Genomic DNA, 22,782 nt, shown 5'->3' on the forward strand with positions numbered 1-22,782 from the left:
ACTGAAGTGAACAATTCTTTGAACTTGAATATACAAAGGCTTATTCATAACTTTAAACAATTTTATACAAATTCAGATGGCCAAATAGTGGGAGACTTTGAATCAAAGACAGTGTTTGCTCAACAGTAAAAACTGTACAAATAAATTAACATATAAACAAGGATATCATTCCTTTTCCATCTACTCATTCATAGAGCACACTGAAATTACCTGGTGGCCAGCTGGCATTGCTGGATTTGCTTCCAATTTTACTGGTTGGTGGGGATTTGGCTGGTAGCCAACTGTCACCAGCAGGACCTGTATGGCTGCCCAGTGGGTCGCCAGGAACTATATCAAATTGGTTATAGGGAGATCCCCCACGGGCTTTTCCAGGGGGCACAATTGTCCCTGGAAAACAGAAGAAAAATATGTTCTGATAGAAGATGATCTGGCTGGTAGCAGAGGCTGTTATCATATTGTTACCAGTGCTATTATGTAATTCAGTATATTGAAATGTAGCTGACTTGTGCCATGGATACATATGAAAGCTGGAATAAATTCATTCAAAACAGGCCATACAAGTAGAAAGTAGAATTGAATGCTACAAGTATAATTTCATTACTGTCTAGAGTTGCTGATGGCAAGATGGGTGGAATATACATTTAATAAATGAATACATAAATTTATCCTTCAGAAGTTTGATCTATTAAAAATCAGATCTAGTTTAAACAAAAGCTGCTGGATTCAAGCACATTATCATAGAATGTTCAGGTTATTTTAATAGATATTTCACTGGCAAAAAAAGTTATTTTTGGAATGTTATCACTAAGCATTTCTGACAATCTAAGATGGAATTTCTCACCATTTTTGTGCATACTGGCATCTTGGGAAGCTACAGGTGGCAATCCATCCATCATAGAAGTCCACTGTTTAAAGCGAGATTCTGTTCCAGTTTCTTTCCCTCCTACCATGCCATAATCCATGCTACTTGAACCAAAACCTTTAAAACAGCAATGCATTTAAACGCATATATAAGCAACTTTCATGATAGGGATAGTGCTAATGAGGAAACTTAGATACATCTGCTCATTTTAAATAAATCTGTAAACAACATTGTTCATTTTCTCCTGTAAGCTGCACCTTAGTGTAATGTAAGCAATTCTGACATTAAAAAAGGACATGCTGTATACTGATCTAATGATCACATAAAGACTTAGAATATACTAACCTATGATAATTCAGGCAACACACAACTTGAAATAGTAAAATTATGTTCAAATATTCATTAAAGTACAAGTAGTCCTTGACTTATGACCACAATCGAGCCCAAAGCTTCTGTTGCTAAGTGACAGTTGTTAAGTGAATTTTACCTCATTTTATGGCTTTTTCTTACCACAGTTCTTTAGTTGAATAATTGCAGTTGTCAAGTTAGTAACGTGGTTGCTAAATGAGTCTGGCTTCTCCATTGACCCAGAAGCTTGCAAAAAGTGATCACATGACCCAGGGACACTGCAACCATTATAAATATGAATCAGTTGCCAAGTGCCCCAAATTTGATCATATGACCATGGGGATGGTGCAAGAGTCGTAAGTGTGAAAATGGTCATAAGTCATTTTTTTCAGTGATCTTACCGAATGGTCACTAAATGAACTGTTGTGAGTCATGGAATACCAGACTTCCCTGTTTCAGCAAACATAACTATGTAAACCCAAGTGTCCCCATGTTAGTGGGGTTAAGACCTCTCTTGCATCAAAAGTGAGAGTACTGTCCCATCTACCCTGGTATTTTGAAAAGTAGCTATAGCAGGGATTCCCAGAATTTCAGATAGAAGTCTTTCTCAGCATTATTTTCATTATTATGACAGGAAATGGCGTTACATTTTGCAGGCACAATGACACAATTACTCATTTATATTTAATCAATTCTAGTTTGTAAGTGACGAAATACAATTTTAAAAGAATTATTTGTGGTCAATATTTTAATCAATCTTGTAACAATTTATTCTTATCATGAGTATTGAAAGCTATTTGAATAACTTACATGTACTATAATGAGTGCAGGAAATTATTTAAACTCTGATCCCACCCAACACACTTCATCACTATCTACATATGTTACTTATATCTCAGTAAGATGAAGAGAAAAGGAAAACTCAAATTAAATCCTGAGAATTTCTAAGGATTATTTGGAACCAAAACCTTTCCTTTTTTTTGGTCTTGCTCAGGGCTTGAACACAAAACATCTCATATATAGAATAACCTGTATCACAAAAAGGTAGAATCTAATGAAAATATGACTGTGTTTGTGGAAAAATCTTTCTATACATCATGTATAGAAAGTTATAGTGTATACAGCCATTAACTAGAAATCAGAATATGCTTTCTTGGCCTTTACTGACTTTTTTGTTTTTATTGTCTTATATGTGCCATTATTTTCATGAGAAAACACATGAAGTTAAATATTTATAAAAGGCCATATCCATAAATATATCAATATAAAATGCCACTGTAATATCATGTTTTCCTGAAAATACGGCCTACTCCAAAAGTAAGTCCTAGCTTGATTTTTACATGTATGCCCAATATAAGCCATACCCTCAAAATAAGCCCCAATTAAGACCGCGCCCACTCCAGGGTGCACAGGTAAAACTTAAGCTAGGGTGTGGATGGAGGGGTGGAGTTGCCCTACTACTTACCTTTGGACAGTTGCAGCCAGACCTCACACATCTCGGCCCATTCCTTCTGCAGCCGGCAAGGCTTTCCTGAAGGCCCTCTGTAGCTGATAACAGAGCTCTGGATCAATCCGGAGCTCTGTTATCGGCTGCAGAGGCCTTCAGGAAAACCTTGCTGGCCTTGTCGGCCAAAGTTCCTAAAGGCCTCTTGCACATGATTCAATAATTGACTGAATTTTAATTCCAAAGTGTTTCCTAATTAGGTTTTGTACAAATAAACTATTTATTAAAAAGTCCAAATTAAGCAAGATAATTTTAAAATAAGATTAGCAAATATAATGCTAGGTAATGATAAGTAGAAAAAGAAACCAAAGCCAGAGTTTCATGCGATATGGCAAATTTCAGTAAAGAAGCAACATGAGCAAATCCAGCATGTATATACTTGGTGTTACAATATTATTGTGTAACAATGAAAAGAAATAATACAGATATTTACAATGTTTACCTGAATTATATCCAGGAATCTGCCCTTTGGTTGATATATCTGAGAGACCCACATTTAGACCACCAGATACAATACTGTCTAAATGAGGCTTAGGTCCAACTGGATGGGATGGAGAATGTTTCATGCCCGGCTGTCTTTGCTGTTGTTGAAGGGCATTTACCATACGGGCAAGCTGCAGTTAAGAAAACAAACAAAAAATGGTTGACCAGACATAGGTAATCTGGTGCTTCAAGGTATTTTGGACCACTCTGCATCAAACCTAAAAGCAAATGTTTGTATGATTTTTATCAAAAATCCCTATTCCTATATTATCTTAATAAAAACAAAGGATTATGCTTCAAAGCTTAGTTTAGAACACTGTTTTTAAACTTTCCAAGTTCATGAGATTCTACGCCATTTTGTTTAAAAAATGAGGAATATCTAAAAAACAGGGAGGAAAGGGAAAGAGTATTGAGATTAAATATTTATATTCTCTTTCAAGTAATACATCAATTATTATATAATCTTAATAGAATGTCTTAGCTTGAGTATCATGGTATTTATCATTACTATATACTTCTAAACTCATTAAAGAAAGTCTTAAAATCAGTGCAACGTTCAATTTATTTCAATACTAGATCTTGGTTTTACTGAGTATTGAAAAGGATTTAAATAAAAGATGGTGTGTCTTCAATTATATTCCATGGAAGAAATACTAGATAAAATAAAAACTTAATCACTATCCTTCCTGATTAACTTGCCAGATTTCACAGGTCACATATTACCTGCTGTTCCTGTTGTTGTCGTACAGCTTGAGAAATCTTTCTCTGATTTTGTAACAGTTGCTGCTGCTGCTGTTGCTGCTGCTGCTGCTGGAGGAGCAGTTGACAGGCCTTCAATGCAAATGAATGAAGGAAAGAAACTAGTTTACTTTGTACAAGCTTAAATTGGGTAGTGTACATTTGTATAACAAAAATAAACAAAAAACAATTAAAAACATCATCATAGAACAGCCTGATGTTTAATACTAATTTATCAAAGGCTTTAATTAGAGTTGTTCTTTTTTAATAATATCTGTACTTGTTTCAAATTTAATGTTTGGAAAACTATTGCTATCAAATTACTACTAAAGGTTTTATGCATATGCATATGTCTATGTGTATGTGTGTATTTCCTAAAACATATATTTGAAACACAAACACACTAAAAAATTTTCAAGTGCATCCTACAGGAATAGGAATGGGGGATAAGAAAATTTAGTTGGCCACATATGAGAACTACTACTTACAAGCTGAAACTGAGGAAACTGTGGAAGTTGGCTCAACATAGCAATCTGTTGAGGAGAAAGTTGGGGCCCCATATTGAAAAGGCCTGGATTCAGACCACTGCTAGGAAATTGCTTAAGCATGGAGGCAGAAACCTGTATGAAGACAGGAAAAAAAAATTCCAAAAAGGAACAGAACAACAAAATCATTTATGAATAGAAACACTTCTAAATCCAAATTACTTTAGTACTTAAAAGAAGATACACCAAACTTAGCCAATTTAAAGTGGTAAGAACTCATTATTTTCCATTAAGTATTATTTTGGGGATTTATTAAGGTTTATGCCAGGATACAGAGTTGGTTTCCCAATCTCAATTACTATCATTTACGGTATACCCATTTTTACTTTCTGAAATTAAGAATACTGTAAAGTTTTTGCTTACTAGGAGGAAGGCAGCTTGCCACTGAATTATTAAAAGCCAGCAGGAAGAGTTAACTGGGCTGAGGAGAGGTTGTGGATTAATTATTCCAAATCCACCATAGTAAGGTAAATGTATTTCAAAACTGAACATAAAATTGAACTATTTTTATTATGGGATCTAAGTCACTCATGAGTTTTGAATTTTGATGTGCAAAGATTGGGTAAATGGAATTAAAGAATGAAAAATGGCTAAATGGAGATGGATGGCAATATGGAAGGTGGATCAGGACTAAGACTTTCTTTAGCTGACAAAACAAGATTGGGTGAAGGTGAAGAAAGATGTTGGGGGCTAGATGGTGGATGTGTCTCAGACAAAAGGTGAAAAAAGCTGGACAGTGGATATTATCTGATCAGCTCTAGGCTCAGAAGAAGAGCTACCCTTGAGTGAGAAGACGTACTGGAATGATTGCTCCAGGGGAAGATATAAAGATCTCTTCTGGCCCAGCAACTTCCACCCAGTGCCTAGGCAACTGGATTTCTGGTAGTCTCAGCATCACACAGCTGTTGGTAAATATCAGGATCATGTTTGGAGTGAACACGTATGGCATGTATTACTCAGTCCTGGTTAGGAAAAAGTGGTGATGTTGCTTCTCTAAAATTTGTTCCTCCAGGTTTTGGTCCTGTCTCCATCTTCAAACCAAGGGATGTAAGGTAGTGATAATTGTTCAGGGTATTCTGGCAGTGGCCAGCGGTTATAATGTGATGTAGAGATAACTTTGAAGAACAGGAAGAAGAGCTACAACCAAGACAACGGTTAGACAAGAAAAAAAAGAGTCTGAAGCAGAAATGTAATCTGAGAAAGCACCTCAGATTTGACACTCTCTTCCTTTATCTTCAAGAGAATTAGAGACAGTCAAGTCTGAAATGCATTTACAAGAAATTACATTTCTTTCATCTGATCGTCCTAGATGCAGGTCTTCTTCCTGCTTCTCAAGATTATACCTACCCCACTGGCAGCAGTTCAATCCTGACCGACTTCAGATTGACTCAGCCTTCCGTTCTTCTGAGGTCAGTAAAATGACCAGGTCCTTAAGTGAAATGCCACCATTTCATTCAGATAAAGTTATCTCATACAGCTTTATCAGTGTTACTCTCACACTGACATACATTGATATCAAATGCACAAAATTTGGTTGTAAATGTGTGCAAGTGTTGGAAAATGATTTTCTAATTACCTTCTATTACTGTTAGATAACTGAGGTAGTCACTGAACAAGGAGTATATTGCTAGTCCTACAACTTATTACAGGGGGGCAGTTTTAGATGAAATGGACTGTGAAGTTGTGACATTGGGCCATTGGGTTAAATTCGGGTTTAACTATATCACACAATTTGCTACAAGTTTTTTCCTGATCTCTTGGATCTCCTCTTGGTGCTATTGGTGAAAGTCCTCAGCTTTGAGTATAAGATACCTCAATTACTATGGGTGGATGGATTCTGGGAGGTCTTAGGAGTCTATAGCCTTATAAACACAATATCCAGATGTTAAATTTAGTGTTTACTTCTCAGTAATCTTCATTATGATGACAGCACTCTTGGTTATTATGAGAGTCACTGCTTACAAAAAACTCCAACTGGTGGGCAGTCAGATTACAATGAGTCACTCTAGGCATCTGATACATCTAGATAGATTCCAGACAGTACCTGGTTGTTCTCTGGTACATGGAATATTCTGCTTTTAACCTACCGAATCCTTAAAGGCTTGATACCTAAAGACCTACTTCAGCTATAAAAGTTACTTGCAATAAAGTAACTTTTCTGCTCGGAATTAACTAGAAAGTGACTGCATCTATTACCTGGCTTTTAATGAAATCGTATAGAGAAATGGCAGACTGAACAAAATTCTACTTTTACATTTGTTTAATTATAACCTTATATGTTGATCTGTAGAAACCGGTTGTAAAGCTATTTACAATTAAGTCTGCTTACCTGGGGGGAAAGAAATTGAGGAGGCACTTGTGCCCGAATATTGGGAGAAGGGTTTAGCGGCTGCACTGGTGGGTGCATCCCTCTCGATTGTGCTGTGCTATTTCCAAACAGACCTTGATTACCACCCTAAAAACAGAACAGGAACTATGAGTTCAACAGTATAAATACTTTACATGTAGTCACTAATTATTATCATTCATGAAATATTTCAATGTGCAGATATGTGCTACATTATTTAGGGCATATGAATGCTGATTACCTTAAATTCATTCTGCTCTAACTAGCTTTTTCCAACTTTATACCCTTCCGAGAAGCTGATTTCATATTATACTCATTTCTTTAAAAGTAGAAACAAAAACATAATATCCCTCTTTGTTGTGGAATCTAGAAAAAGACTTCCCTGCACAAATTTAATCTGACTTTTTAGTTTCAAGTTACATCTTCAGAACAAGAGGAAAAGAAGTTTTTCTCGTAGTATTTCCCAATAGTCTATTTATTAATTCTAAATAAGTTTACCACAAGGTTTAGTAAGAAGTCAAGGGAAAAAAAGCAATATACAGAATTATTAGAAAATGGGGTTAAGGTGAAGAGAGAGAAAAAGAAAGATTAAATATTAGGCTCTTGAATAGATATTTTATTTATTTTATTTTAATGTATTCTCACAAACAAACCACATTTTAATTAAAAATGAGTCAGGAAGAAAATATCCAGCTCTCCAAAATCGATATAGGACATTGCCAAGCAGAAATATAACTAACAATGTGATTTTCTTACTTGTCTAGCAGCGAAGTTTTGGGGGTTGAGCCCTGAGCCGATTGCCCCAAGGCAGACGTTTGGTAATGTGGAACCAGAGGGAGATAGCTTGTAGTTGGGAGAAGGGGAGAAGGGAGAGCAGGGAGCCTCATCCCCAAGGCACCCATCTTGATTGGAGAAAGGCAAAGTCAGCTGAAGCAGTAGTTAGCCAATCAGTAGCAGTTGAAGGTTAGTGAAGCAACAGAATGCAAGAAGAAAAACAGTGACAGTGAATGGTAAAATATATGTGTGTCTATAAATTTTATGTGTGTGTGTATGTTTTCTTAAGTTTTCATGGGTATTTATATGTATGGTATTCAGCTTTGTTCAGGTATTTTCCCACGTCGTTATAGTTGTGCTTTTAAAGTTGTAGCAACGTTTCGGCAGAATCTCATCTGCCATCATTATCTATACAGAAGCCTGATGATGGCAGATGAGATTCTGCCAAAATGTTGCTACAACTTTAAAAGCACAACTATAATGACGTAGGAAAATACCCGAACAAAGCTGAATACCGCGTGTGTGTGTGTGTGTGTGTGTGTGTGTGTGTATGTAGGTCTAGGTGTGTTAGGGTCTTTTCTCGTGTAAGATTAAGAGTATCTTGGTGACGTTTCAGTGAAGTCCCACTCGCCATCCTCAGGCTGGTGCTTTCGGCTTTGTGCCAATGCAAGCAGTGTGTAATTGGAGCTGCCGTCTCTCTATAAATACTGGCGGTGGTATTACCCATTACCCAAGCCGTTACTACACAGGAGGCTAATGGAAAAGAGATCAAAACATAAACGACCCAGGGGATTACAATGCAGGACCCAGGATACCACAACAAAAGAACTCGCAAGCCCATCACACAACCCATTACCCAAGCCGTTAAAACACGAGAGGCTAATGGAAAAAAGATCACTACAAAACAAATGACCCAGGAGATTACAGCACAAGATCCAGGCTATCTCCACAACAAAACTCACAAGGCCATCACACAGCCCATTATACCAACATCAACTCCATCAACCAATCAAGAGGCAGCAGCGCAGCCAACCAGCCCAGCACACCAGCCCCCACCACCAGTATTTATAGAGAGACGGCAGCTCCGATCACACACTGCTTGCACTGGCACGAAGCTGAAAGCACCAGCCTGAGGATGGCGAGTGGGACCTCACCGAAACATCGCCAAGATACTCTTAAATCTTACATGGGAAAAGACCCGAACACACCTAGACCTACATACCTGTACCCATGAAACTCTCCGAAAACAAATATACTTACATGTATGGTATTCAGCTTTGTTCGGGTATTTTCCCATGTCATTACCTTTGTGCTTTTAAAGTTGTAGCAAAGTTTCGGCAGAATCTCATCTGCCATCATCAGGCTTCTGTACTGTGTTCGTCCGTCTCTCTCTCTCCCTCTCTCTCTCTATATATATGTATATGTGAGTATGATCGAACCCCCCTCCATGGGAACATCCTGATTCTCAAAGTCCACCTCCTCCCGAAGACCCTGGGCTGGTATGTTAGGAATATTGGGGAATACCTGAGATTGATGTTGTCCGATATGCGCAAAGGATGGAGTGGACAGGGATCCCGCATCCAAAGCGGCCGAGAAGTGTCTGGTCCTGATGGATTGCTGAACTCAGGCCCCCAATGCCCCTTTAAATCGCCATCTCCATCCATTGCCTCATTTCGATGGGGATAGTCTCAGGTAATCCCTCCTCCTGTGTTAGGCCGGCGACCGTAGGGGTGAAGGTTGCCTCTGGGATTGGCCGGGCAGTGCTCATTGGAGGAGATGTGCCTATGGGAGGTTGTCCAGAAACAGCCTGCCTGGGCTGGGTAGATAAGTCCAAGGGCCCCATCAATGGGTTTGGGTTCTGATCAGATTGTTGTGTCATAGCCATCTTGTCTGCCTCCCTGGCTTGCTTCTGCAATTGCCTTTCCAAAGCTAGGTGCCGTCTATGGGCATCCTTATCCACCGCCTTAGAGGCCTTTTTGGGGCCCACTGGCTTATCTCGGGACTTATTTGACTTGGAGCGGAAAGCGTTGTCACCTTCCATTGGGGATGACTGATTGTCTTGCCTCTGACTTTAATTTTAAATTTTCTTTTTTTAAAAAAAATATTGTGATTATGATTATTATTGTTGTTAATATTTGTACTCTGGGGTGATGCCTTCCCCTGCGGTTGAAAGTAGAACACTCCTCCAGGAGAGTAAGATTATATAGTTTAAAAGGAAGAAGCAGCTGCACGCTCACATCACTCTGAGAAGCACAGAGCTGAAGACACAAGTCTGAAGATGATGAATGAGACTTCATCGAAATGTTGCCTAGATACTTCCAATCTTACGCGGGAGAAAACCCAAATAACCAAAGATCCACATACTAATACCCGCGAGAACCTCAGAATATATATGGGAAAATACCCGAACGAAGCTGAATGCCATATATGTAAGTACCCACGAAAACTTAAGAATATATATATATATATATATATATATATATATATATATATATATATATATATATATATATATATATATATATATATGTTTTCTGAGGTTCTCGCTGGTATTTATATGTGGATCTTTGGTTGTTGGGTTTCTCCGCGTAAGATTTGAAGTATCAGGCAACGTTTGATGAAGTCTCATTCATCATTCAGCAGCTGCAATCTCACATTACTCTGAAAAGCACAGAGCCGGAGACAGAAGCCTGAAGATGATGAATGAGACTTCATCGAAACGTTGCCTAGATACTTCAAATCTTACGCGGGAGAAAACCCGAACAACCAAAGATCCACATATATATATATATATATATTTGTTTTCTGAGGTTCTCGCGGGTAGTGAGAAGCACAGAGCCGAAGACAGAAGCCTGAAGATGATGAATGAGACTTCATCGAAACGTTGCCTAGATACTTTGAATCTTACGCGGGAGAAAACCCGAACAACCAAAGATCGATAGATCGATCTATCTATCTATCTATCTATCTATCTATCTATCTATCTATCTATCTATCTATACACACACACACACACGCCCATATACATAGACGTATGCCTGTATCTATATGTATAATTGTATATGGTAAACAGTATCTAAGGGTCCCCAACAAGGAAAATCCCCAAGTGCTCCAAGCGAGAAAAACTCTGGATTCCTGGTCCCCAACAACGGAAACCAGCTATACATGCTCTGAGGTGAATCCTTTCCTGTCAAAACCAAATGTACCGCAATTTAAATGGCACTTGCGGTTTCAGTCCAAAGAAATGATCCAAAGGCAATTGCAAAGAAATGCCTGTTTAATGACTAGCCTGCTTATCCAATGTTAGCCAGACAAGAGAGAGCTAAACCCAGGGAGAACTAAGTGGAAAGATACTGCATTGGTCCCCAGAAAGGGAAACCAGTGAGGAATGGTGCCTGTGTTAATTAGGCGCGAAGTTGAGCCAGCCGTTAAAAAGGGCGGGAAGCAGAATCACCGTTGCTAATGTCTGAGCCATCTAATGAGCCGCTGCTGCTGAGGCTCTAACTTGCGAGTTAAATGCTGCTGTCAGACGAAACGGCAAGGCGAAGTTAGCCGCGGCTGCAAGCGCTCCGCTCCGATCGCAGAGAAGGCGATCGGAAAGTTAGATAAGTTAATTGCCTGAGGCGGTAGCCTCAAGCTGCCTGTGGAGTGGCAGGCTCCGCTATTTATGAAGAAACTTTTTTTTTTTAAACTAATTGAGGTAACCTAATAGAGGGACAAGCCTGAAAAGCCAAATTAAATGGGGAAGAATTTTAAAAGCCGAAATAACCCAAGAGCAAACCTGAATCAGAAAACCGTTCCAGTCAGGGAGTGCACAACCTCTTACCACGAAGGCTGAGCTAAAACTGGGGGACACTGAGGAGGTGTCCCATGGAGGAGGAGGAGTGTCCTGGAGTTTTAAGCCCAGCCTTTCCAGAAGAGACTGAAGCACCTCCCACCTCTGGATGCTCTGAACAGCTCATGGGAGAAAAACCCTTTTCCAAATAACTAATGCAAACACTATCTTCAATTTACACCTTATAAACATTATTTCCCCTATAATTCTTATATTTAAACATGATTTACCTGTGAAAATTAAAACAGAAAACAGTTTTTATTTTAAATTATCATAAAAAAATATGTCTCACCTTTTCAAAGTAAGGCCCACTATCTGGGTTTCCCATATCTTTGGAGCTAGGAGGACGAAAACCAGATCGATTCTTTCTCATTATGTCATGAAAGTCTCCAAGATTCATGCCTCGTTTGTCTACATCAAACTTCTTATCTTGGAGACCACCTGAAGAAGTACAAAATGATGTATTCTTACCAATTACCATTATGCATTACTGTTAATTGTTAAAATGCAACTGAATTAAATGATTTTAAAATTATACATTTACATGAAGTTTCCCTAAAACCATGAAACAATATATTGAAATGTCCACCAATTTGTTATGAATAAAAAAATATCCTTTTTCCACAGACAAATATACAGATGAAATGATTTTGGATTCTGCATTGGCTAGCTCATTAAAGAAGCCCTGCCTTTTCCTGATCTTGCATGGATAATAAACTATTTTTTTTCCTCTGATTATAGCTAAGCAAAATATATATTATTTATTGCTAATAACTGAGGTTTTATATTATAATGCCAACTTCAACAATTATTTTATTTTGTAGCAGAATGAAACCAAATTATTACTTCCCGAAAAATCAGTACAACAAATCGATTACTATTCATATTCCATCAGCTATAGGTGTTACCACTTCAGCTTTAGTTCTTTTTTTCTTTTTGACCATCATTATGTGGAAATTACATTAATGATCCACAGTTATTCAAAAGGGCTAGTCATATTGGCATAAAGCTTGCAATACTGCTCAATTATATTTTTTTAAATATTAGTAAATAAGGTGAAACTGTATCCTTGTGCTATTAGATACATACCTACTGATAAGTCCATCTTATTGCCTGAAGTATCTTCAGTTTGATTCTGAAAAAGAAAAGAACAGTTCTCAGAAAACTCTAGCTTGGCACACTTGAAAAATATTAGAGAGAAGTTCCCTGAAGATGGGTTCCACATGAGTCCGAAAACTCAGAAGACAAAACTGGTCCCAGTGATTGACCCAGACTTTATCCTGCAAAATTATCCTGGGACACGTACCTTCATTTATGAAAAATAATGTATCTTAGTGTGGTTTATTTTTACTACTGAAAATGTGTCCAAATATAGCCAGAAATGTCTAAAAAAATCACAAAGTTGAAAAAACTAATTCATATGTTTTGGAAACAAAACCTTGTTGTTAAGGTATTCTATTGGTTAGAAAGTTATGTATTTTAAAGATAAATCTAGATTTAATATATACTGGCAAGTACTGGCTTTCTTTGGCAATTTGGGACGAAATGTTCTTGTAACTTTTAAAAGACCCAAAGCTATAGTGCTGCAGTAGTTTTATTATTTGAGTTCAAATTAAAATCAATAGGCTACCTACACCTTAATTTTGAGTAAGAAAGCCTTAGGAGCAGGAATATTTTTTAACAGTGCAACATAATATCTAATTCTCCCATTTGAGATTTATGCCACAAAGGATTAGGTCCAGAATGATGAATCAGCCAGTGGGAAGATCTTCAAATACTTTGTCTAGAATGCTCCAAATGGCACCCCCGGCACAAAAGTCAGAAAAATAATAGAGAACAAAAGGGAAAGGTAATCTTTGCTGTCATACCCTAGCAAAATAATGCTTGTGATAACCTAATAAAGATTAGAGCTCTATATGAAAAGGGAGATGCCAAATATTCAAACTGGTTTTAAGAAAGACCGAGGACCAACTACTGATATGCTAGATAACCGAGAATGCCAAAGAATTAAAAAAAAGTACTTCAGAGATTATGGAAAGGCCTTTGATGATGTTGATTATGGAATGTACTTAGAACAACATATGAAACCCGTATCAGATCAAGAAGCCACAGTAGAGACAAAGGAGTGAAACAAGGCTGCCCACTTGTTCATTTATTCACTCTGTATGCAGAAGATATATTCTATATGTAAAAAGATGAGAACTAGGCAGGCATTCCTGGTTATATTTTATGGAAATAAAACAAAGAAGCAGGATTTTTTAAAAATGCTTTTGAACTCTGGTGTTGAAGAAGACTTATGATAATGCAATAAGTAACCAACAAAATAAACAAGTGGATCACAAAACAAATTAAACCAGAGGTCCTACTCATGGCATCAACGAACAGGTTCAAATCATGAGATATATAATGTGAAGATCTGGCTCTCTGGACAAGTCTACAATGCTTGGAAATATGGAATGAAAAAGAAGAGGCTGACTAGAAACATCAGACTGAAGACAGCTCACCCTACAGGTAGTACTTGACTTATAACCATTCGTTCAATAACTGAAATTTTGACGGCACTAAAAAAACGGACTTATTACCCATGTCTGAAATTATGGCTATTACAACACACCCGAATCACTTGATCAAAATTTGTGTGTTTGGCAATTCATCTGAACTTATGACCCTAGTGATGACGTAACCCCCCTATTTTTTCCCTGCATCCCTGCCCTTATGATTAACCTAAAAAGTGGAACTTATCAGTGGGACTGGAACGGAAACTGAACCAGCTATCACGGCCCCCAGGCTCCTACCTCAGCTGCAGTGCTGCTTCTATCACTAAGAAATGCCATTTCAAACCCCATACTGCAGTCTATCATCACAGCATCACTGTGTAAAGCTCCAATTACCCCTGCCATCTGTGATCCATAAGACCTACTGTTCCAGCTGACCTTTGCTGTTTTCCTGGTGTTGCTGACGAGGCATGCACCACCTGATTTCACTCTATGTAAGCTAGATGCAGGCCAAGCTTGGCCTTGTTCCCAGTGCATTCTTCAAGCCCCTCTTGCCATTCATTTTCCAAATAGCATGTCCCATTCTTGTGATCTTCAGAAAGCTTCTGAATTCTGAAGCATCGTGAAAATGGGTTACCTGCCATTTTCCAAATAGTACACCTATATAAATAGTAAATATATAATATATAAATAAATAGTAAATAGTACACTTGCAAGATCTGGGGAAGACCAGAAACTTTCCAAAAGATTATGAAAATGGGGCACATGCTTTGAAGAATGAACAGCATGAGCCGCTTGGAGAATGGCACGTGTGGCCTCCGGAAGAAAGCCCTCAGTGGCTAGCAGTTAACTCACATACAGTAGAGTCAGGCCAGGCGTGCTTTGTCAGCAGCAGCAGCAGGAGGAAAACAGCGAATGTCAACTGAGCACAGTAGGGCCTGTGGATCACAGAAAGGCTGGGCCGGGGTATGCTCCGCTGTGCTGCTAGGCCAGCTGAGGATTCCAAGGAGGGTTGCAGCTTTGTCCTGTGTTACAATTCAGGGCTTCTTGCAGCGTCAAAGCTGTGACATGCCAACAAGCCCCTGAATTACAGAGTGAGTATTCTTTCTCTGGCCTCCCTGTGATCATACAACAGTGCAGAAACCCCAGTGGTGTGATTCAAACAGTGCAACAACTGGTTTGGTGAGTACACACTTTGCACACACGCGTACTCTACCTTTAAAAAAACCAATTTTCAACTGAATTATTTATAGCCAGTGGTGGGATTCAATTTTTTTTTACCACTGGTTCTGTGGGTGTGGCAGGGGAAGGATACCGTAAAATCTTCAATCAGAGGTGTTATTTGCCGGTTCTCTGAACTACTCAAAATTTCCACTACCAGTTCTCCAGAACTGGTCAGAACCTGCTGAATACCACCTCTGCTTACAGCCCTGGTGACTGAAACAGTTGAGGCACGGCAAACAGCTCTGCCGTGTGAATCAGCTGTGCTAAAAAAAAACCCCAGGAAATAAAGCACAGGAAAGAGCAGGCGTGGGCGGTACTCACCAGAACTACCAGTTCGCCCGAACCAGTAGAATCCCACCCCTGAGCGTGGGATCAGATCCCCAATTTACATGTGACCTGCACAGGCCTCCTAGAGGATTCTCTGCAGCATCTCTTTACCTGGGATTTCCTTCACTTAGTGACCTGTGCTTCTCAGTTAACAATGGCAATTGGTAGCGCAGGGATTGTGGTCACTAAGCAGTGTGATAATGTGATATCTTACTTTATGATCTCATTGCTTTGCAATGGGAATTCTGGCTCCAATGGTGGTCAGAAGTCAAGAACTACTTGTAAGTTATTATCAACTTGATAGCACATAATCAATCAATCAACCAATCAATATTTGCCCATTCTTCTCTACCTCTCCCTTGCCCTGGAAATGGGAAATCAAAATAGATTTCTTCACTGTTCTGCACTGCTTAGAAGCCTTCCACAGGTGAAACTAATCATTATGTTCACAGAATATAATATTTTCTTCAATGACAAGTGAAAGGTACTTGGAAAATAGGGTCTATCCCTGTTCTTTCTGCAGATAAACATGGCAGGCCAGTTTGGCTCCTGATAGCCAGTTATTCAGAAGAGAGCCACTCAGGGTTTTTTTTTTAAAACCAATGTGCATTCAGAATTTTGATAACATTTTTATATTAAAAAATAGATATCATAGAGAGTTACTTCCCAGAAGGCAACTGACAAGGCTCAGGTGCATTATTGGAAAAAATATTAGATTAGGGCACTATACCCAGCCAACACAATGTTTTTAAAATTTAAATTGATTTAAAAAAACAACTAAAATAAAATTCTTCCAAAATTTCCATTTTTCTACTGCTGTGTTCTATACTATTTGAATGTGCTGCCTTAATTCAATTTAGTGATTTGGGCTTCAGACGAATTGGGACAGATAGGCAGAGAATGTCTTGGCAAGTGGGACAATCCCAGATGTCTTATAAGAAGCCTGCTTCCTATTCTGCAGTAAGGGGACAAGCACAAAGCCCAGGGACAAAAAAGTTCTGATGAGGAACTGCATGCAGAATTCCTTTCAATCCAAAACTAATGCAGAGAAGAAAGCAAGTAGAAGCATGTATGAGCAACATATGATCACAATAGCTCCTTTGCCAAGAAAGCAACTACACATGCACATAAACAGCAGCACCATTCCCACATTAATAAAGACAGCACTATGGTCAAGAGTGCTTAGATTGCCATCAGAGTCTGTTCTGTTAGATTTCTCACAGCCTATTCTTGTAAAACAGAAACTCATTTCACCTGTACCTCTATGGTAGCACATAAAAAGGATAGGTATTACTTTCAAAACAAAACAAAGTATTACCAAATAGCATTTGAATAAAACAATGTGGCATTCTGGTTAACTATAATCTATATACAATCAATACATGAATCCAAATATCTATTGTTTACAAAACAATAAATACTAAATTTAGTTAAAGCTTAGTGAACAATATTCAATTAATACAGAATTTAAGTATTTTTAAATAACTGGCATTTGGTTCTGTTAGTTGTCCTATTTGCCATAATGTCTTACTGTAATTAAGTTAGTTTATGTGTAACTGAAATAGTTCTACATTGTCTCCCTCATTAATACCTCTACCTCCCCTTCCAGTGCTGCTTTTCAATGTCTATTTTTAAATTATAAACCTCCTAGGTATTGAAGTACTATATTTGTGTGAAGTATTATACATTAGTAGAAGATATCTGTGTATCTATTGTGTGCATGCACAAATGTATACACAAACATATACATATGGTGTTATATAAACAACTAAGAAAATTTTGCAAATTATAAATCAGTCTTGTACTTAATAGCAGCTTATGAAAAAATAAATAAGCGCAATAATTGTGCCTAGAATAGGTAGCTATTTTTGCCTATCAAATATTAGTAAATAATTTTTGCAACAAGAAGTACATAGAATTCCTTACCAACAATCCCATATTTGAAATCTGATCAGATAAGGTATTCATCCATGAGTCACTACTTCCTCCTTTTAATGAACACTGAAAACAGATAATTAGTTTAAATTTCATTCTCTGCTGCAAAATCTTCAATTTAAATAATCTATAATGCATACTCATCACAAAACTGAAATTGGCTGATCCTAATTTCAACTGTTAAACAAAAAGCAATCAAGTTTAGTATTAAATTCATATACTTATTGCTTACTAGTCTATTTAGGGGAAAACATTTCTTAGATGCAGTACAGAATTACTAACTGTGGTTACTTTTATCAAATCTAACATTCACTGCAAATCTTTTGGCTTCTCGGGGAATAATAAAAAATGATCTGTACGCAAAAAGTACCTATACTTTTATGTTTCCAACCCAGACACATGCCTTTATTCTTAAATACACTGAAAAAATGTCATACATCCTTATTTTATTCCATCTTCCATGTTGAGCTTTTTGCTAAGCATTCCATTTATTCTTAAGATGCTTCTGTTAGTGGTTTTACTTCATTCAGTATCTCTATTCATGAAAAATATTCCATATTCAAGTCTATTTATATGCTTCGTCATATACTTTCTCTTGAATAAAAAAAAAGTCTATTTCTCAATTATCTGCTGAAGAATAAAATTCTAGTTGGAACATCCCTCTCCACCATAAAGCTCCATTGTACTTCCTAAATTTAGTTCACGGGCACCTCATGTACCCTTTTCCATCAGAATTTCAATCAGGAACTGTTGTTCTTGATTCATTCTTGCCCCTTTTCACTTCGTTTGGAGGAAACACAGCAGCACTTTTCCAATTGTTAAGCATACATGCAGCATACATAAAAAGCAGGTCACGCAGAAATGCTATAAGCAAATCTCACACATTAGACAGGTCACAGTGTCTCTTTATCAAGAGAACATGTCCGTATTTTAACATTTTTTTCAGTTGCAACAGTTATACATGCAGCCTCACCATTTTTCAACATTCTCACAGTACTGATAATTTGTGACCTTTTTTCCCCTTGGAAACTAAACATTTATAGCATTTGTTTCTATTCTATTCTTCAAATGTTATTCTCGATAAATCTATAGAATACTTCTTGCAACATTCTCTCACCAAATAATTTCCTTACTTTTGTTTTTAATTTTATTTGTTGCTGAAGGCTCTTCAATCAACTCAATCAATCACATGCACTTCTCATTATGTCTAACTTTTCATTTCCTAATTCTATCCAAGCATCTTTTTTCATACCTCCACGTACTCCTATGGCAATCCATTACATAATTCTTGTCACTCTCTTTCAAGAATTTTCAGTATCTTTTCTTACATCTTCTTTACTTTCATTCAATTGGAAAGTAATCTATTTCCTAATCCTCTTTTATATAGGACTCCTTTCTTACTATATTATCTTCAGAACTATTAAAAGGCTGTCCTGACAAAATTTGGAAAGTAATATCTGCAGTTTGTTTGCCATCTGTTTCACAGTAGTGTATTTTAATGGTGTGTCTATTATGTCTTCAGTTCTCAAAAAAGATATGCAGTTTTAATTGTATACAAACTACAGTATATAAAGTAAGTAATAAACAATAAAACCAATCATGTTTTTGAATTCTTTTCAGTCCTTTGCCACATGTATATATATGTATGCAAACTTGTTTAAACCATACATTTGAAATCAGCATCTTTTTAAGGAGATACGCTCCATTCACTATTTCCATGTAGTCTCTGAATGGTTTCCTACTTTTTTCTCAATCCTACCCATCCATTCATGTCACCACAAAATCACTGTTAATTATGCACCTTCAGTACATTAAACTATCAAATCATTTACAAAACACCACTCACTACCTTTTATCACAAATCTTCACAGTTAACATTCTGTTGTAATAGCTGTTTGAGAATGATATTTGCTTATCTATGAAAGACTGCACCACAAAAGACTTGTCCTACCTTAATTTGTGGTTTCTTTCCTCCTTGTCCCCAGCTGGTTGAATTATGGGAGGAATTACTTCCCTGAGAGCCTGCTGTGTTCCAGACTCCTCCCTCCTCTTCCTCTTCCCAGTTGGCATGCCGTGTTCCTGATACTGGCCCATCATTATCGCCCCAGCCATCTTGAGGTGATTTGGAATCTTTAATGGAAAATAAATGTCAGAAAAAACACTCAACAGCCACTCTAAATTTCCCACATCTATTATATATTCAAGCATTTTAACCTTCAGTAAACTTGTTAACTTGGATCTGTAATTGATAGGTTAACTTTTTAACTTTTTTCTGGAAATTATCTTTGCAGTGGTACATCCCTCCTCTTTAATCCAAAGGCCCAAACAAACAGATCTCTTGACTAATTTTGAATTACTAATATATAATAATTTTAGAATTACTAGTATATATCAGATTTATATAAAGGCCTCATTTTAACATTTTATATTATTAGTATGGAACAAATATTTATTTAATTAGTCTTAAAATGTCCTACAAAATGGGTTCTAACAGATCAATGACCAAGATAAAAATAGAAAAATGGAAATCAATCAGTGCTACTGTTCTTGGCCCCAAATAAGGAAATTTTTATTAGATTGTTTCATAGGTGGGACACGGACATGCTAAATTAGCATGCATGAACAAATGAAGTTCTTTATGCTGCTAAAATGACAAGTCATTAGGGCTCCTTTCGGTCCTAATTTTTTTTCAGAGATTGGTAACTCATAAACCAAAGAATATATCTGTGTTCAGATATTACACTGAATATAGTTCTAGCAGTGAACTACAAGTAATCCCCAGGTTACGAGCATTCCCTTAATGAACATTCAAAGTTACACAATAAATGACCTCTAGTGTTTGTGAACAAGTCCTGAAAATATGAATCTTGCAGCACCACTGCAGTTGTTCACCCTTACGAAAAACTGCAGAGGCTCTGCAAAATTTGTCATGAATGTTGCTGGACAAAATGGAGCTTCCGAGGGGCAGATTCTCCCCTCAGGCCTCATGCTCTCCACAATTGCTCCCCCCCACAACCTGACAGACTGGGTCACTTACCTTGTGAAGATTTAGCAAGCAGTCTCCTCTCCAGCCTCTCAGCCGGCGCTCCTCTGCAGTTCTAATCGGGTCTCAAAATGGCCCTTGGAAGCTCCATTTCAGTCTGTAATAGGCCCCGGGAGGCCCAGAGCATTGGATCTGCATCTCAGAAGCTCCATTTCAGCCTACAACAGGCCAGAGAAGGCCCGAATGGAGCATCAGAAGGCCATTTTGACCGGCTGGGGGAGGCCCATGGAGGCCTGAACGGAACTGCAGAGGAGCGCACGCAGCTGAGACGGAGACTGTTTGCTAGATCTTCACAAGGTAGGTGACCTGGCACGGCAGGTTGGGTGGGTGGGGGAAGCAATTGTGGAGAGTATGAGGTATTTCAGTGGGTTGGGGAGGCCTTGGGTGGTCTTAAGTAGATGGCCTGTTCCATCACCAGCCCCCCCCCCCCCTTTGGGCTTTCCCACCCTGCAACACTTCATGCACACTTAACAAGTCTCACATTTGATTAGCAAGTTTGCCAGGTAAAGGGTGAGTTGGCGGGTAGGGTTCCCATGGGCCATGTGGGCGGTGCAGCCTTGTGTTCCCACACAGCCTGGATTAATTGCTTTGGGGGGTTGCTCTGGGGGTGACATTTCTCTGTGGATGGTCCATGAGGAAATTTTGGTGGTCCGCAGAGAAATGTCACCCCCAGAACATCCCCCCAAAGCAATTAATCCAGGCTGTGTGGGAATACAAGCCTGCACCGCCCACATGGACCACCCATCCGCTGGCTCCCACCCTTCGGCCAAGTGCAAACCTAAAAAAAGCAGCGCAGCCCTCGCTGGCTACGACGAGGTAATGGGGCTGTTGCAGCAAGAGGCAGCTGGTGGCACAAGCGGGCTGAAGCGGTGGAGATGGCTGGAAGATGCAGGAGCACTGCGCTACTTGCATTTGTGTGGTGCTCCTGCACCTTCCAGCTTGCCTGGCTTGGGTTCTTCCTTGATGGCCACGGGCTGTAGGGATGGCCCAGAGCAGGAAAAGTACCAGTTGGTGGTGGTGGGAGGGGGCAGAGTGGGTAAGTCTGCGCTCGCCATCCAATTCAGAGACATGGAATGGGGCCACGTCGTTGTCATCAGTTTTCTCGTCCCTCTCGGAGCTCTGCTCTGCTAAGGGTGGGGCATAGCGCTACAGCCAGGCACTCGGAGCCCTTCCTCCAGCCTGGGCTCCCTGCTGGTGGGTGGGTACCTCCTTGGGAGATGCCCTTGCCCCATGGAGAGAGACCAGCACACGCACACTCTGGGGAGAGACTTTGAGGCCTGGAGGAAGGGACCCTTCTCTGCTTGGAAGCGGCAGGAGTAACCTGGAGCTTAGCCTCAGGGAGTCCTCTTGTGTGGAGGCCAAAGGGGGGAGTTGTCGGAGGCCTAGACCAAAAGAGCACAGAGAAAGACAGGCTCCTAATAACCAGCCTGTTTGTGCAGGCAAGAGCTCAAGCTTTTCTGGGCTTGACACCCGCCCTTCGGCCTCCTAAATTTCTGTTTTAAGAACTCCTCAAACAGTTTACTGTGGTATTTTTTTGTAGATATGATAAAAAAGATACAAATATTAATACAAAATAACAATACACATTAGAATAATACTGATAATAAAGGATTAATTATTTAATATACTTAAAAATAGCAAATTAAAAAAAAGAGAAGTAACAATTTTTAAAATATTTGCCACAGATTTGTTTGGTAACAGAGAAACCATGGCAATGAGTTGTTTTTGAGATTAAAATCAGTCCCAGTCTATATCTTGGTAGAAAGAGTACCATGGAAATAAGTAAGAATTGTTTTCATTCATTTGAAATGCAAAACAGCACATTTTGGAGTCCCCCAAGAAGCCACATTTTTATGCATTCTTTAGAGGTTCTCTTCTGGGATTATGCTGCCAAAATTCAACAACAAATCATCCTGCTCCCCCCCAAAGACCTGGTCTTGTACAAGTTTATTCTTTCAATTTATCCAGGAAAAGGCTCAAAAAATGTCCCCAAGCACTTCTTTGGATCCAGCAAAACTAGTAATCCAAGGACCTCTTCTCACACCGTGAATCCATACATTTCTTATTTATTCCCCCCATCTCCCAGCTGGAAAAAGTGAGATAACAGCTGCAACAGCACGGGTGACTCGGGAGTAAGGCTGCAAGTAATGGCCCCCTCCTTCAAGAAGATAAAAGCCAGCTGTGAAGCAAACATTCTTTGCAGGAAGCAAAGACGTTTCGAAACTCAGCCTCATACAATATCTTAAGTTGGTATTTGAAGACTCTTGTGTCGTGAAATATTTCTTATCTGTGATTCTTGGCAGTTTCTCACAAGGTTAGTGT

General features: G+C 38.7%; 1 protein-coding gene across 8 annotated transcripts in view; it reads right to left on the minus strand.

Annotated features, from left to right (window-relative positions):
- Window positions 1-22,782, minus strand: part of TNRC6B (trinucleotide repeat containing adaptor 6B) — a 107,690-nt gene that overhangs the window by 13,210 nt on the left and 71,698 nt on the right. For 4 of the 8 annotated variants that reach the window (XM_087934770.1, XM_087934771.1, XM_087934773.1 and 1 more), the window contains 11 exons: window positions 19,369-19,547; window positions 17,409-17,483; window positions 12,526-12,571; window positions 11,729-11,877; window positions 7,584-7,754; window positions 6,810-6,935; window positions 4,424-4,555; window positions 3,921-4,028; window positions 3,157-3,328; window positions 842-979; window positions 211-387 (listed from right to left, as the gene is read on the minus strand). In XM_087934770.1, coding sequence (XP_087790896.1) covers window positions 211-387; window positions 842-979; window positions 3,157-3,328; window positions 3,921-4,028; window positions 4,424-4,555; window positions 6,810-6,935; window positions 7,584-7,754; window positions 11,729-11,877; window positions 12,526-12,571; window positions 17,409-17,483; window positions 19,369-19,547 — 1,473 coding nt within the window. The remainder of the gene's footprint in view (window positions 1-210; window positions 388-841; window positions 980-3,156; window positions 3,329-3,920; window positions 4,029-4,423; window positions 4,556-6,809; window positions 6,936-7,583; window positions 7,755-11,728; window positions 11,878-12,525; window positions 12,572-17,408; window positions 17,484-19,368; window positions 19,548-22,782) is intronic. The other 4 variants (XM_087934774.1, XM_026696697.2, XM_087934775.1 and 1 more) reach the window with 3 other exon arrangements.

Source organism: Pseudonaja textilis, chromosome 5, assembly GCF_049901715.1.
Source record: "Pseudonaja textilis isolate UNSWEBS1 chromosome 5, rPseTex1.2, whole genome shotgun sequence".
In the NCBI taxonomy this organism is placed as follows: domain Eukaryota; kingdom Metazoa; phylum Chordata; class Lepidosauria; order Squamata; family Elapidae; genus Pseudonaja; species Pseudonaja textilis.